Raw genomic sequence first — 15512 nt, forward strand, 5'->3', positions numbered from 1 at the left:
GCTGGCCCACTCCAAGAAGATGAGATAGGAGAGACCCCTCCGCCCCCTTTGGACATCGAGGGGGCCCCGGCGTACAGGGTCCGGACCATCTTGGACTCGAGGCGCCGGATGAGTGGTCTCCAGTATCTCGTGGAGTGGGAGGGGTACGGTCCGGAGGAACGGTGCTGGGTGCCCAGGAGGGACATACTCGATCCATCCCTCCTGACTGAGTTCCACCGTGGGCATCCCACGCGCCCGGGTCCGCGTCCTCCTGGCCGTCCCCGAGGCCGGGGTCGGCGCACGGCTGGAGCCGCGCGTCAAGGGGGGGGTACTGTCACGGATTCTGCCGAGACTGCTCCTCCTCCTAGTTCGGGCAGGCTTCGGCGTTCGCCGTCCCCGGAGTACTAGCTGCCACCGCTCTATGTTTCGTTATTTGATTGCTTTTGTCTGTCTGTTACACCTGTGTCCATTTGTGTGTTGATTACGTGTCTTATAAGTTCCGTGTTTTTGCACTAGACTGATTGTGTGTTGTTATTGCTGCCACTTTGTCGGAGCTACGTGTTTGCACTCTGTTTTGTTTCGTGTTTAGTGTTTACGCGTGTGCATACTTTTCCCTCACCTCTTGGTGTTATTCGAGGTCGGGGTTTTTCCTCATAATCATTTGACTATTAAAGTCTGTTGGACTTAACCTCTGTGTCCTGCGCCTGACTCCTCCACCACATCCACATCGGTTCAAGTGACAGTAATGTGTTCCTTTGACTAAATACCTCCAACATGTTACTTAGTGAGAGTGAAACAAAAATAGAATGTGGAAATGTTTATTTTTAGACAATGATGGTTTGGCAGAAACTCAGATATGCCCATTTTCTCCATAATGAGATGCGGAAACATGAGACACGCAACCTTTATGACTGGAAGCTCGAAGTGAATGAGTCAATGGTCAACCTGCTTACTCACTTAATGTGACACATAGAGCTTCCTCACACATTTAGTCTGTACTTATATGCTTGCATCATATTTAGAATTCTAGGATGAAGTGGCTGTGTGTATACAGTTCTTCATCCTGAAGTTCTAAAATATTGATCTGAAATATAAATTAATTAATTGGAAAAAGTCATATTTTCTTCATCAACATAACACATTTTTTCAAGATAAATGTCACCAGCCCTCACACACATAGCCTACTCATAACTTACAGGTTTTCAGAATTCCTCTTTAACAGTTAAGCATCTATATAAATAGGCTACTATAAATAACAATAAATGAATGGATTTAAATAAATAAATACTTGCAACTTTCTTGGAATTGGCTTTATATCTTGCTTTTGGTGGCCAGAATCTATTACCTGTAGTTTCTATTTGTTCTGATACCCTGTTTAGTGGACCATTCATTTGACATTAAATGTTTCACTTGAAGAAAATGCATTATAACATGCAGGCCTACTGGCATTTTCAACATTGTAGTAGGCCTAATTTTAGTTTCATGTTACTAGTATTTTCTTGCAGGGTTCTTGCATTGTAGAACATTTTATAAAGTGACTTCAGCTCATCTTCCTTTTTTCTTCAAAAAAGATGCAACATTATTTCGGGTTTCAGCATGATTCTCATAAGAATCCTCCCGTAAACAGAGCGCAATCAAATACAGAATTTGCGTCCTACAATTAAAAAGCACGGAAACCAATAGTTACTCACTGCACTATAGTGAAGAATGACCTAAATAAAATGTTCCAATGTGGTTCTATTTTGGCTACAATTTAACCTTATGACTACATATAAATTACTAATATGCCCTAATAAGGGTGTCACGGTCCGACCTTCTGGTTAAAACATTCAGGGTTGTTTCCAGACCAGCTGGAAAAGACCCAACGTGAACATATACATAGCTTACATTGATAAACCCAGGTGTACAACTGCGAGTGTCCTGTCCTCTTATCCCATCATTCCATTCATGATACGGGGGCTGGGAGGGGGGTTTAGGGAATGCACGTTCCACGGGTCGTCGGAGGGAGACTGAGGGGTCTCCCGGGAGATGTTGCGTCCCTCGGGGAGTTCAGCCTCCTGGTCCATCTCCAAGATGTCATCCAGCTCCAGCATAGCCCGGGAGTCCTCATCCTCCTCCGTCTGACCCAGCATGTTGTACGGATCAGAAGGGTCAACCCCCCGGTTCCTCTTCTCCCGGTGCAAGAGGCGCTCCAGGGGCACGGTGTTCTTCTCCGACAGGAAGAGGGAGGTTTGCGGTAGATTCTGACCCACCGTGTACACTTGCTTTATCCCTTCCAAGTTGAGCAGAATACCAGTTCTGCAAGAGTAGTACACGTTGCGGTGGTTTTCCAATAGCTTGTGGTAAAAAAGACAGTCTTCCTTGTGGCAAACAGTCTGTAAACAGATGAATTGATTAATTTACTCAAACTGACCATTTAGAAACGTACATCAATTAACTTAATTGTCAAAGTGTTACTGAAGTACTAAACACAAGAACACTTCGACCAATGTAAAAATGTGATATTATATCGGCTGTGTGTTTGGATAAAAGTGGTCTGAAATCCGTGCTTAAAAAGCGCATTTTTGTTAGGCATATGACAGAAAGAGCTCAAATGAGGAAACTTCTCTCACGAGTATTATTCAAAATGAGAAAACATGTATTTTAATCCAATGGGTAATGAAAATTGGCATTTACTTACAGAGCTGAAAGGGTTTCCCAGGGCATCCATGCACAGGTAGCGGTTACTTTTGACACCAAGTATCGCCACGCGATCTCTTGTTTCCGCCTTCAATAAAATCACACCTGTTGACGAAATGAATTGTGTTAGCCTATAGAAGTAGATTAAAGCCAAAGACTTAAAACCACATTTCTATTGAAACAAACGCCAAAAATGTAATAAGAACTTACTGTATGAGCTTCGAAGTGTGGTTTTGCGCAAGTGGCCATTTAAACTGATCTCAAGGTAGAAATTGTTCACGTCTGAAGACGTCTGCAGGTGTACGTATCTTCTCGGATTCCCCCAGTTGGATCCCAGGAGAGGTGATGGGTTTGGAAGAGCGTCTACTAGTCGAAATCCCTGAAGAACAGCCAGTAAGAGCACAAGGACGGAGTCCCTCAGTCCAGATTTCTTGGTTATTTCCATATTTTACCCCAAAAACACAGAAAATGTATCCAGAGATTTCGGATGTAGCTTTGAGTTCTGCAGCAAGCTGTTTGCAAACTTCAGCTGATCTGATTGTCCAAAGTTTGAGAACGGCTCTATTTAAAGGGACCGAAGTGCCACTCCTGCTCACATCCTTTAGCCTACGCAGCGCTCGTCCCCAACGCAGATGTGGGTCTTTCTCTCGGCGGAAGGAAGCGGGTGCATCTACACCTGACTGTTTGTCTAAAGGTATTGGTCACCAAATAACGTAGTAGTCTCATTGAGCAATGTCTGTACAAAAGTGACGTCTTCTTTTTTTTTCTTCAAACATCAGCACTTTCATAATCATGATCCTTGGACTAATCCTTAAATCACATATGTCATCATAGTGTGTGCATATACCCCTCTGTCCAGTAAGCATATTATAATAGACCTAGATCTTTTTTTAGAGATATAGAAACATATGAATAATTTCACATTGAAAACACTGATGTCAAGGATAAGCACTTTATTGAATCCAGTTTTACCCATTTTATAAAGCTATTGATAATCTATACAACCAATTCCCAAGGTTTCCTAGCCCTAATCGATACAACCTATTCCCAACACCTTTCCAATGTTTTGAAAACTGAATTTTATGATAATAATTTAACATTATGGTACAATCTGTTCAAATTAAATGAAAAGATAACATCTTAGACTTAGATCAATATTTGACAATTTAAAAACACTGATCTAATTTAGTGCAGTATTTCTATCTAGTATTTTCTATTTCATAATAAAAACACAAATCCATGCCTGAATAATACTGATTAAGTTCCAAATTAACATTACACTGTGTGTATAGGTGATGATGACTGGGGGAGCTAGACTTACTTCAGTCTACAGTCCAATCTTACCCCTTGAGGGGGTAACTTTGTATACTCTTGACTCATGTTAAGAATCAACACTGTCACTTCTTGTTTAGGTTACCTCCTACACGCGTTGCACAACCATTGTCCTGTCTTCCTTTGGATTCCTACACACAGTGGTGTAAAGTACTACTTAAGTCGTTTTTTGGGGTATATGTACTTTACTTTACTATTTATATTCATGGTACTTTTACTTTTACTTCATTACATTCCTAAAGAAAATAATGTACTTTTTACTCCATACATTTACCCTGACACCCAAAAGTACTCGTTACATTTTGACAGGAAAATGGTCCAATTCACACACTTATCAAGAGAACATCCCTGGTCATCCCTACTGCCTCTGATCTGGCAGACTCACTAAACACAAATGTTTCGTTTGTAAATTATGTCTGAGGGTTGGAGTGTGCCCCTAGCTATCCGTAGATAAATAAAAAACAAGAAAATTGTGCCGTCTGCTTTTCTTAATATAAGGAATTTGAAATGGTTTATACTTTTACTTTTAGTTGCAGTTGTGTTTGAACTTGAGTGAATTACTGGTGTGTTCTCTTCAACCCATTTGTGTCCAGGCAAAATGCAGGATCCTATGTCCATTGGAGGCAAGTCCTTGTATTTGTGGGGACACTTGATCTCGAGGACCGTATACCCATGGCAGTCGTCCAGGAAATCCCATCAGGCGAATCGGATAGGAAGGGTAGGGCATGGTAAACAACTAGGCCTGAGGGTTTCAGGTGAAAGTTGATGTGCTGGTCTGTCATCTGCCGACAGCATTCCTTTCTTGTAGTTTCCTTATGCTCAATGTCCCATTTCACTGCGGGCACATGGGAAATGCTAACAGTGTCATACTACATGATGTCCTTCACAGCTGACTCACTGTTGTAGTGAATGACCTTGTGCAATCACCCTGTTGAAGGTTGGGGAATAGGGACTTTCCTTCTGGGAATAACTTGGGCCAACCTGTATGGGACTGGTGGGCAATGTTCCCTCTAAGCTCCCCGGGCCTGCCACACAGAAGAAATATCAGCCTGTGCAGAGAAGCACGAGATTGAACTTCACTCAATTTTCTAGTTTTCCCCTTTAGTTAACACTATCAATGTTTCCCTATACTGTGGGAATTGTGATCGAATCAACGCAATATTAGCAACTTTCAATGCAACATACCGAAACAAAATGAACTATGCAAGACTTACAATGCAAAACAAACTATGCAAGAGATTTTCTAGTAGGCAGAGTGCAATTGGAGTAGGATTCTATTGCATTGACAGGCACGACTCAGGCCCATGCTCTACACAGACCGGTGCGCCATAACCAATCAGAGCTGCAGTATCCCTATATGCAAATAGACCATTGCCATATATGGATCTGTTCCGTTCACTTTGAACTGGACTGTGTTTACAGCATGAGTGGTCGAGAGTAGATGTGCTTGTTTTGAGATCAAAACATGTAGCCACGTGTGCACATTTGTTCATATTCTTTGCTAGTAATTTAGTTATTAGCCCAGTTATAGCTCATTTCTAGTCATCAATGGGGGAGTGGTTGCTTCCTACAAGAGCACAAAACATATGCATTTCTAGACATCTTTGAAAAGTGAGTCAGGTAAAGAGCCTTTTTTCTATCTTAAAGGGGCAGTGTTTTATTTTGAGACAGGCTTGAATAAGTTAAGTAGCCAATAGGCAGAGGGTAGCATAATTTGTCTGATTCTCTATAATAATGGTATGGGAATAATAATGCATTTTATTTTGTAAAGTGGTTTCTTGCATCAAACAACACATTTTCAGTCGCCTCCTTGTCTGAAGGACAAGTGGATAAACAGGTTAATGTCAAGCCCTGCATGTTTTTTCCAAAAGTCTCATGGAATGTAGGCCTACATTGAACACCACACATTGGCTGCTACTATAGGCTGAATTATAAAACAGCTATTTTCATGTTAAAATGTTATGGGATGCATTTTCTCCATTGTTTTTGATGGTAGTCCACTCTGATAGGCCTACATTATGATAAAATAGCCACAGTAGCCTACTTGGCCACTGTTATAACTAACTTGAAGCGGATACAGCCTCAGTGTTCACAGTAAATGTGCGGCAGAAGTTGCACAGAATTTTTACAACTTTAAAGTTTGCGCTCAGCAGACCTGAAATTTGCTCGGTGCCCAATTTTTTTTTTACGAACATTGCCAGTGGGTATAGTTCATCTTCTGACTCAGAGGCCGTGACTGTATCACTCTCACTCCTGACTAAAACCACTGCTGACGGGCAGAATCTGATGTAGCTGAGCAAGAGCTTCCTGCTGTTCCTTCTTGGAGAGGCCTGGTGGATTTTGCCGTTTCCTACATTTGCAGGTGACCTCCTTGCCATGCCTTGGGTGTGACATGTCTAGGTTTTCTGCTGCACAGCTTGTTACATTTCTCTTCTGATAGCCTTTCCACAGACACCTAACGTCAGTGCATGAGAACTCTCTATTGGCAGTGGCTTGTGTGCACCCCTCAACAGCAAACAAAACAGGAACTATGTAGCTGCAGCACAAGTGCAGTGGGTTGCCACTACATAGCCATTCTTCGTGTCTAGACACACCCAAGGTTTGTATGGCAGTTCACTGACTCTCTGGCCTGGGTCCACTGTGGCTGCCGCAAATGTGACTGGGCTTTCTTCTGATAAGTCATGGCCTGATGCTCTTACTTACTAATTGTATTCATCAAGTGATTTGTACGCATGTAACGCTTCACCTGTGCAGGGACCAGAGGTATTAATTAGGTAATTATATATGGACATATATTGAACAGGAGGTAATTTGTTGGGGTCTGTACACCACCCTTCTTGTAAACTGTATGGGTCTTCAATGCAAAGTTGTAATTTTTGTTGGTATCTTTTGTGGTCAGTGTTCTCCAATGTAAGTTCAGCCATAATTGTGTTCCTGATCTATTCTCTACCTCTCTTCACTCTTTCTCTTCTCTGCTTTTCACTCCCTCTCTCCTCTCTGCCTCTCACTCCCTCTCTCCTCTCTGCATCTAACTCCCTCTCTCCTCTCTGCCTCTCACTCCCTCTCTCCTCTCTGCCTCTCACTCCCTCTCTCCTCTCTGCTTCTCACTCCCTCTCTCCTTTCTGCTTCTCACTCCCTCTCTCCTCTCTGCCTCTCACTCCCTCTCTCCTCTCTGCCTCTCACTCCCTCTCTCATTTCTGCTTCTCACTCCCTCTCTCTCCCTCTCTCCTCTCTGCTTCTCACTCCCTCTCTCCTCTCTGCCTCTCACTCACTCCCTCTCTCCTCTCTGCCTCTCACTCCCTCTCTCCTCTCTGCCTCACTCTGCCTACTCTGACCTCTTTTCTTGCCTCACTCCCAAATGTTTGGACCCTCTCTGGCACTGTAAAACAGTTTACAGTTATTATTTTATGATATATTATGTAGTCTACTATTATTTTCAGCTAAGTTATGCGTGCTTGTTTTTTTCTTCATTGGGATAGCGCAGAAGTGTCTCAGAGTGGGAGTGCTGATTTACATTTACATTTTACATTTTAGTCATTTAGCAGACGCTCTTATCCAGAGCGACTTACAGGAGCAATTAGGGTTAAGTGCCTTGCTCAAGGGCACATCGACAGATTTTTCACCTAGTCGGCTCGGGGATTAGAACCAGCGACCTTTCGGTTACTGGCACAACGCTCTTACCCACTAAGCTACCTGCCGCCCTAGGTGAACCACCACATTTAGGGTCAGCTTAACCTTTTATAGATTATATTGAATGAACAAGGGGGGAAACGTAACGCAATTGAGACTCGATTCATGTTTAGATGGAGTATTTGGCTGTTTTGGGCTGCCAGAGCCTGTCTACTTCTGAAAACAACAAAAGGTTGTTGTCCCTTAAGGAGTAATGGTAATGTTAGGCTCCTTAAGGGACAGATCTAAATGTATTAGGGGGGAGGGCCTGGTCCAACTCAAGGTGTCATAATTTTTTTTTATAAATATTTCCACATGACCCTCCCCCTGTACTTTAAAATAAATTAAACACCCTCCCCCTCATAGAATTCACTCAAAATAATGTTTACGACCACCAATAACAATAACTGTAGAGACCCTGTGTTTATAAACGTGGATATCAACTTTGCCACTTCAGCATGCTTTTGTGGCACAGTCGATGCCTCGCAGGGCTAGGTTGAGGGTTCGCCAACCACCACAGACGAGCTCACTCTTCCTGCCTGTTTCATTACACTATAATCAGAGCTGGCTGCAGACAATGATCAGCTAGGGGGAAATCAGATTTCAACATTTTGAAGCCATTTATAATTAAATTAAATATACTGAACAAAAATATAAATGCGACATGCAACAATTTAATTGATTTTACTGAGTTGCAGTTCACATGAGGAAATCATACATTTAAATAAATAAATTAGACCCTTATCTATGGATTTCACATGACTGGGAATACAGATATGCATCTGTTGGTCACAGAAAAAGCAATATCTCAGACTGGCCAATAAAAAGAAAAGATTAAGATGGGCAGTCTGAGATATGGCTTTTTCTTTGCAACTCTGCCTAGAAGGTCAGCATCCCAGAGTCGCAGCTTCACTGTTGACGTTGAGACTGGTATTTTGCGGGTACTATTTAATGAAGCTGCCAGTTGAGGACCTGTGAGGCGTCTGTTTCTCAAACTAGACACTCTAATGTATTTGTTCAATTGCTCAGTGGTGCAACGGGGCCTCCCACTCCTCTTTCTATTCTGGTTACAGCCACCTACACTGTATTTCTGATCAATTTGATGTTATTTTGATGGACAAAAAAAAAAAAAATCTTTCGAAAACAAGGAAACTTCTAAGTGACCCCAAACTTTTGAACGGTAGTGTATATATATATTCTATATAAAGGAAGAGAAGCTTAGGCCTAACCCCAGAGAGATAGAGATATGCCGGTGGCATGCTACGACACTGACATGCATTTCTTGTCAGATGTCTACTGCGTCTGCTATACAAATATGGGACTTACAGAGGGTAATTCATTAATTTTCAATCCTAATATTTTGTATAAAGATAAGCATTATATTGTTAGATTATAGGAGTAACTCTGGTAGGCCTGAAACAGTCTTCCTCACCTCAAGTTCAACTGTTGGAGTCAGTTGGAGCACCGGGGCACACTGCCTTCATATCATAGACCTGCAGTACCTAAAGCTTAATAATAGCCACACCATACCAAACCTTCTCAAATGTTTCTAAACTTTATTATGGTAATCAATCAAAAGTAAGTAAATCCATTGTTTATAGAGAAAATACGAGAAGAAGAGCAAATGTAAACCAGGGGAAAAATGCACTACCCTCCCCTGTGCCCCCCAAAAAACACACAACCCTCCCCTGTGCCCCCCAAAAAACACACAACCCTCCCCTGTGCCCCCCCAAAAACACACAACCCTCCCCTGTGCCCCCAAAAAAACACACAATCCTCCCCTGTGCCCCCCAAAAAACACACAACCCTCCCCTGTGCCCCCCCAAAAACACACAACCCTCCCCAAAGCAAAAGGTTTGACATCCCTCCCTTATTTTGTACAATGAATCTTGCTCCTCAATGCAATCGCTATCTGCACAGATATTGGGTAGGCTGTTATTATTCTTATGTTAATCACAGTGATAAGCAAGCAAGTTAGACATTGAAGTAGTCAATTATAGGGAATATGGTGAATTGTCGTCTAATTTATTTGTTTGATTTCTCGATAGGCATCAGCTTGTTTGCCCGTTAGCCATGACTGTAGCTAACTTTATGCCAACTGGTGCGATTGCTAACCTTTCAAACAGTCACACACAGCAAGTTTCAAGTTTAATGTAAAATGCACAAGTACAGTGAAATGTCTTTCTTGCAAGCTCTAAACATAAGCAAAATAACATATGAAACATCTTATATTGCTGAATATGGGATTTGTTGTAATTTATATAATTACAAAGTCCCTACCTTGTAGATTTCTCTCAATATCAAGTCGATTCAGACGATTCCGAAACAAAACCGAGTACTCCTTTTTCTCCATCCAGAACTACATTAGCTTGCTATTGTGACATCATGGGGATCTCAGGTATACAGTTTTTCATCCTGAAGTACTAAAATATTTATCGAAAATATAATAAAATAATATAAATACATTGGAAAAAGTCATATTTTGTTCATAATAATTTATTTTTTCTAGATAAATGTCACCAATACTCACACATAGCCTACTCACAATTAATCTAATGTAGCAGACATAAAAGAAACGCCTGAGCTGAGTCCCCACATCCATTTTTCTGGGGGAACGGAAGCTATATCCCAACATAGGCTAACTCAGAATTCCTCTTTAACTGTTAAGCATCCATATAAATACTATAAATAACAATAAATGGATAGATTTAAATAAATAAATACTTTCTTTCAACTTTCTTGGGATTGGCTTTGTTGCTTGCTTTTGCTGGCCAGCACCTATTACCAACCTGTCATTTCTATTTGTTCTAATAGCCTGTAGGGTATAGGCCTACCATTAATTCCTGTTTTAAATTAAATGTCTCACTGCAAGAAAGTGCCCTAAAACATATAGGCCTACTGGCATATTCAACATTGTAGCAGGCCTAATTTTAGATGGAATGTTTTTAAGTTTCATTATCATAATCTGTCCTTGTACTCTTAGATTTAAGTTCTGCATTCGACGCTGTTGACCATGATATCCTTCTGGACAGACTGGAGAGGTGGGCTGGCCTCTCCGGTCCAGTTCTAAATTGGTTTAGGACCTATTTAACCGGTCGAGAGTTCGTTGTCACCCTTGGTGAACATAACTCAAAGAAAATACATATCACATGTGGCGTTCCACAACATTCGATTTTGGGTCTGGTACTGTTCAATTTAAATATGTTACCCCTTGGAGGCGTTATCAGAAAGCAAATAATTGATTTTCACTGCTACGCAGATGATACACAACTTTACATTTCTGTGTCACTAGAGGATTTTAGCTCCACAGATAAATTATTAGACTGTATTATTGATTTAAATACTTGAATGGCTCACAACTTCCTCCAGCAAAATCAAGACTGAGGTACTTATTGTTGGAGCCAAAGCCCAGAGAGAGAATCTAACACATTTTAATTCACGGGCAATAAAGATAAAACACCAGGTAAAGTAAAAAACCTAGGTGTTATTTTAGATTCTGAACTAAATTTAAAATCACACATTAGGAATGTAACCAAAATAGCTTTTTACCACCTGAGGAATATTGCCAAGGTGCGGCTGTTTCTCGCTCAGGCTGATACAGAGAGACTCATCCATGCTTTCATTACAAGCAGGCTTGACTACTGTAATGCTCTCCTGTCTGGTCTACCCAAGAAAGCCATTGGTCAACTGCAAAACATGCAGAATGCTGCAGCACGGGTACTGACCAAGACCAGACGGAGAGCACACATTACACCGGTTTTAAGGTCTCTGCACTGGCTGCCTGTGAATTTTAGAATTCATTTTAAGATTTTTCTATTGGTTTTTAAATCCATCCACGATTGTGCACCCCAATGCATGTCAGACATGCTTTTAAGTTATGTACCCAGTAGGTCCCTCCGGTCCTCTGGCACTGGCCTTTTAATTATCCCAAAGCCTAGGACCAAGAAGCATGGAGAGGCAGCCTTTAGTTATTATGCCCCCAGCCTCCAGAATAGCCTGCCAGAGAACCTGAGGGGGGCTGAAACTGTGGACATATTTAAAAGAGATCTTAAAACACATATTTTAGCTTTGCTTTTCCTTTGGGTTCTTTTTAGTTGTTCAGTTTGTGTCATTCTTTTGTTTTTATATTATGTTTCTTGTGTAGTAAATATTTCAGCTTTTATTTTCATTGTTTTTCTGAAATGTGCTGTATAAATAAAGCTTGATTTTATTTGATAACCAGAGTATTTTCTTGTAGGCTTCTTCCATTGTAGAACATTTAATAAAGTGACTTCAGCTCAACTCCCTTTTTTTCTTCAAAAAAGATGCACAAATATTTCGGTTTTCAGCATGATTCTCATAAGAATCCTCCCTGTAAACAGAGCGCACTCAAGTGCAGAATTTGCATCATATAATTAATAAGCACGGAAACCAATAGTTACATACTCACTAGCTACTGTGCTATAATGAAGAATGAACTAAATACAATTTTCCATCTTATGACTATATACAAATGACTGATATGCCCTAATAACCCTGTCACGGTTAGACTTTCACAACTGTAATAATTGGGGTTTCTTTCCAGACCAGCTGGAAAAGACCCAAGGTGAACGCGCACACAACTTACATTCTTAAACCCAGCTGTACAATGGCAAGTGTCCTGTCCACTTATCCCACCATTGCATTCATGATACGGGGGCTGGGAGGGGGGTTTAGGGAATGCACGTTCCACGGGTCGTCGGAGAGAGACTGGGGGGTCTCCCTGGAGATGTTGCGGCCCTCGGGGAGTTCAGCCTCCTGGTTTGTCTCCAAGGTGTCATCCAGCTCCGGCATAGCCCGGGAGTCCTCATCCTCCTCCGTCTGACCCAGCATGTTGTACGGATCAGAAGGGTCAACCACCCGGTTTCTCTTCTCCCGGTGCAAGAGGCGCTCCAGGGGCACCGTGTTCTTCTCTGATAGGAAGAGGGAGGTATGTGGAAGATTCTGACCCACAGTGTACACTTGCTTTGCCCCTTCCAAGTTGAGCAGAATACCAGTTCTACAAGAGTAGTACACGTCGCGGTGGTTTTCCAATAGCTTGTGGTTAAAAAGACAGTCTTCCTTGTGGCAAACGGTCTGTAAACAGATACATTCATAGGTTTACGTAAAAACGCAATATAGAAACGTACATCCATTAACTTAATTGTTTAAGTGTTGCTTGAGTACTAAACACAAGAACACTTCGACCAATGTAACAAAAAAACAACAAAAAAAGTGGTCTGAAATCTGTGCGTAAAAGCGCATTTTTGGTTTATGTCAGAAAGGGTTCAAATTAGTAAAAAGTGCCATTCAATTATCTCACGAGTCTTATTCTAAATGATAATAAAACATGTACTTCAATTAAATTAATCATGAAAATTAGCATTTACTTACAGAGCTGAAAGGGTTTCCCAGGGCATCCATGCACAGGTAGCGGTTACTTTTGACTCCAAGTATCGCCACGCGCTCTCTTGTTTCCGCCTTCAATAAAATCACACCTGTCGAGGAAATTAATTGTGTTAGCCTATAGAAGCAGATTAAAGACAAAAATTTAAAACCAAATTTCAATTGAAACAAACGCCAAAAATGTAATAAGAACTTACTGTATGAGCTTCGAAGTGTGGTTTTGCGCACGTGGCCATTTAAACGGATCTCAAGGTAGAAATTGTTCACGTCTGAAGACGTCTGCAGGTGTACGTATCTTCTCGGATTCCCCCAGTTGGATCCCAGGAGAGGTGATGGGTTTGGAAGAGCATCCACAAGTCGAAATCCCTGAAGAACAGCCAGTAGAAGCACAAGGACGGCGTCCCTCATCCTAGATTTCTTGGTTATTTTCATATTTTCCCCAAAGAACACCGAAAATGTATCCAGAGATTTCGGATGTAGCTGTGAGTTCTGCAGCAAACTGTTTGCAAACTTCAGCTGATCTGATGGTCCAAAGTTTGAGAACCGCTCTATTTAAAGGGACCGAAGTGCCACTCCTGCTCACATCCTTTAGCCTACGCAGCGCTCGCCTCCAACGCAGATGTGGGTCTTTCTCTCCGCGGAAGGAAGCGGGTGCATCTCCACCTGACTGTTTGTCTAAAGGTATTGGTCACCAAATAACGTAGTAGTTTCATTGAGAAATGTCTGTACAAAAGTGATGTCTTTTTTTTCACACATCAAAACGTTCATAATCATGATCCTTGGACTCACAGTGTGTGCAATATACCCCTCTGTCCAGTAAGCATATTATTATTACCTATATATTTTTTTGAGATATAGAAAAATATTAATCATTTCACGTTGAAAACACTGAGTCAAGGATACGCCCTTCATTGAATCGAGTATTACCCAATTTATAAGGTTATAGACAATCTATACAACCAATTCCCAAGGTTTCCTGTCCCTAATCGATACAAGCTATTCCCAACACCTTTCCAACGTTTTGAAAACGTAATTTTATGATAGTAATTGAACATTATGGTACAATCTGCTCGAATTAATGATAAGACAACATCTTAGACTTAGATACATATTTGACCATTTAAAAACACTGATCTAATTTAGTGTTGTATTTCTCTCTAGTATTTTCTATTTAATTATAAAAACATAAATCCATGCCTGAATAATACTAATTAAGCTGCAAATTAACATTACACTGTGTGTATATGTGATGACGAACGGACCCATTACATAAAGTATGGTCATTGGTGTCAGCCATCACAAACAGTTCCGCCATTGCAGAGTTTGACCAGCAGAGGGAACCACAAGGTAATTTATGCCACAATATGGATGGCACAGGGGTTTCTAGTGTGGGACCAAATAAAAATAAAATGAGAAGTCATAACTATCTTATTTCAAATAGGTAGCCTATTGCACTTTCAAATGAATTTTATTGTGTGTTATTCTGTTTATATGTTGTAAGTACTTTGTTTTTTTATGCACCCGACTAAATGCATTTCCCACTGGTGGGACAATAAAGTTGATCTAATCTAATCTTCAGACATTATGATTTCATGTTAGACACTTTTCCCATCCGTAAACTACTGCAGATTTGCCTTTGTTGTTGGTCCTTCAACATAAGTGTTAAAATTCTATAAGGGGGTTCAGGGGTCACATTTTGCGGAGCAGTGCCCCAGAACCTTCAAATAGTATATCACTTGAAGTATTGCAATAGGCTATAGAGGGCATGGTGCACTGGTCAGTGTGCATCATACACTATATGTTTGGTAAGTCACTCATCTTTGTGAGTGAGATGCTAGGATGAGATCAAGTTGATCTCGTCCTAGGTGACATGTACATTCTTCTCTGTCACCTTTAACAAACCCATAGAGCCCAGAGCTCAATAAGAAACCAAGAAAACAACATGTATAAAACAAACGTTTATTGGTATCTCAGGAATACAGTAGAATGCTGTGCACAGCACATACGTACAAAAATAAAAGGAAAAACATTTTCAATATATCAGTATTCTTACGTAGCCTCATCAGTTTTTCAGAAATAAATGATTGCAGAAGTCTACTATTTTACAATCGTCATAACAAATTAAAACTAAGGCAGAAGGTGAGGTATATGTTAACAGAGAGGAGGGGCATAGGTGGAAGCTCACTCCCCTTAGTGCAGGGGTACAAAACCAAGAGAGAGAACATTTTGCCGAAACACACAAGGGAAACACATGCAGACACACACTACCAATCAAGCTTGGTGGGCTTCAGACAGCTTTAAGAGTTAGCAGAGCATGATAACAGGATGCGTTCTCTGCTGAAGTTAATTGACACAATTCCCAAATCATTTAAAAAAAGAACTAGAATTTATTGCGGTCGTATGTTTTGGTCAAGTCTGATAGGGAACAGAATATGAACCTTTAATCTTTA

The 15512-nt window shown here is 41.0% G+C and overlaps 2 protein-coding genes across 2 annotated transcripts; both read right to left on the reverse strand.

Annotated features, from left to right (window-relative positions):
- Positions 1–1907: 1907 nt before the first annotated feature.
- Positions 1908–3103, reverse strand: LOC311129963 (fibroblast growth factor 23-like; the record flags this gene model as incomplete). Its single annotated transcript, XM_084162535.1, has 3 exons — positions 1908–2354; positions 2660–2763; positions 2869–3103. 3 exons carry the CDS (start codon positions 3101–3103, stop codon positions 1908–1910), a joined length of 786 nt encoding a protein of 261 aa, XP_084018661.1.
- Positions 3104–12306: 9203 nt separating this feature from the next.
- LOC311128928 (fibroblast growth factor 23-like) lies at positions 12307–13494 on the reverse strand (the record flags this gene model as incomplete). The annotated part of the gene is made up of 3 exons (XM_084161164.1): positions 12307–12753; positions 13051–13154; positions 13260–13494. The coding sequence occupies 3 exons, from the start codon at positions 13492–13494 to the stop codon at positions 12307–12309; spliced, it is 786 nt and encodes a 261-aa protein (XP_084017290.1).
- Positions 13495–15512: the final 2018 nt, after the last annotated feature.

Source organism: Coregonus lavaretus (assembly GCF_964263955.1).
Source record: "Coregonus lavaretus genome assembly, chromosome: 5".
Classification (NCBI taxonomy): Eukaryota; Metazoa; Chordata; class Actinopteri; order Salmoniformes; family Salmonidae; genus Coregonus; species Coregonus lavaretus.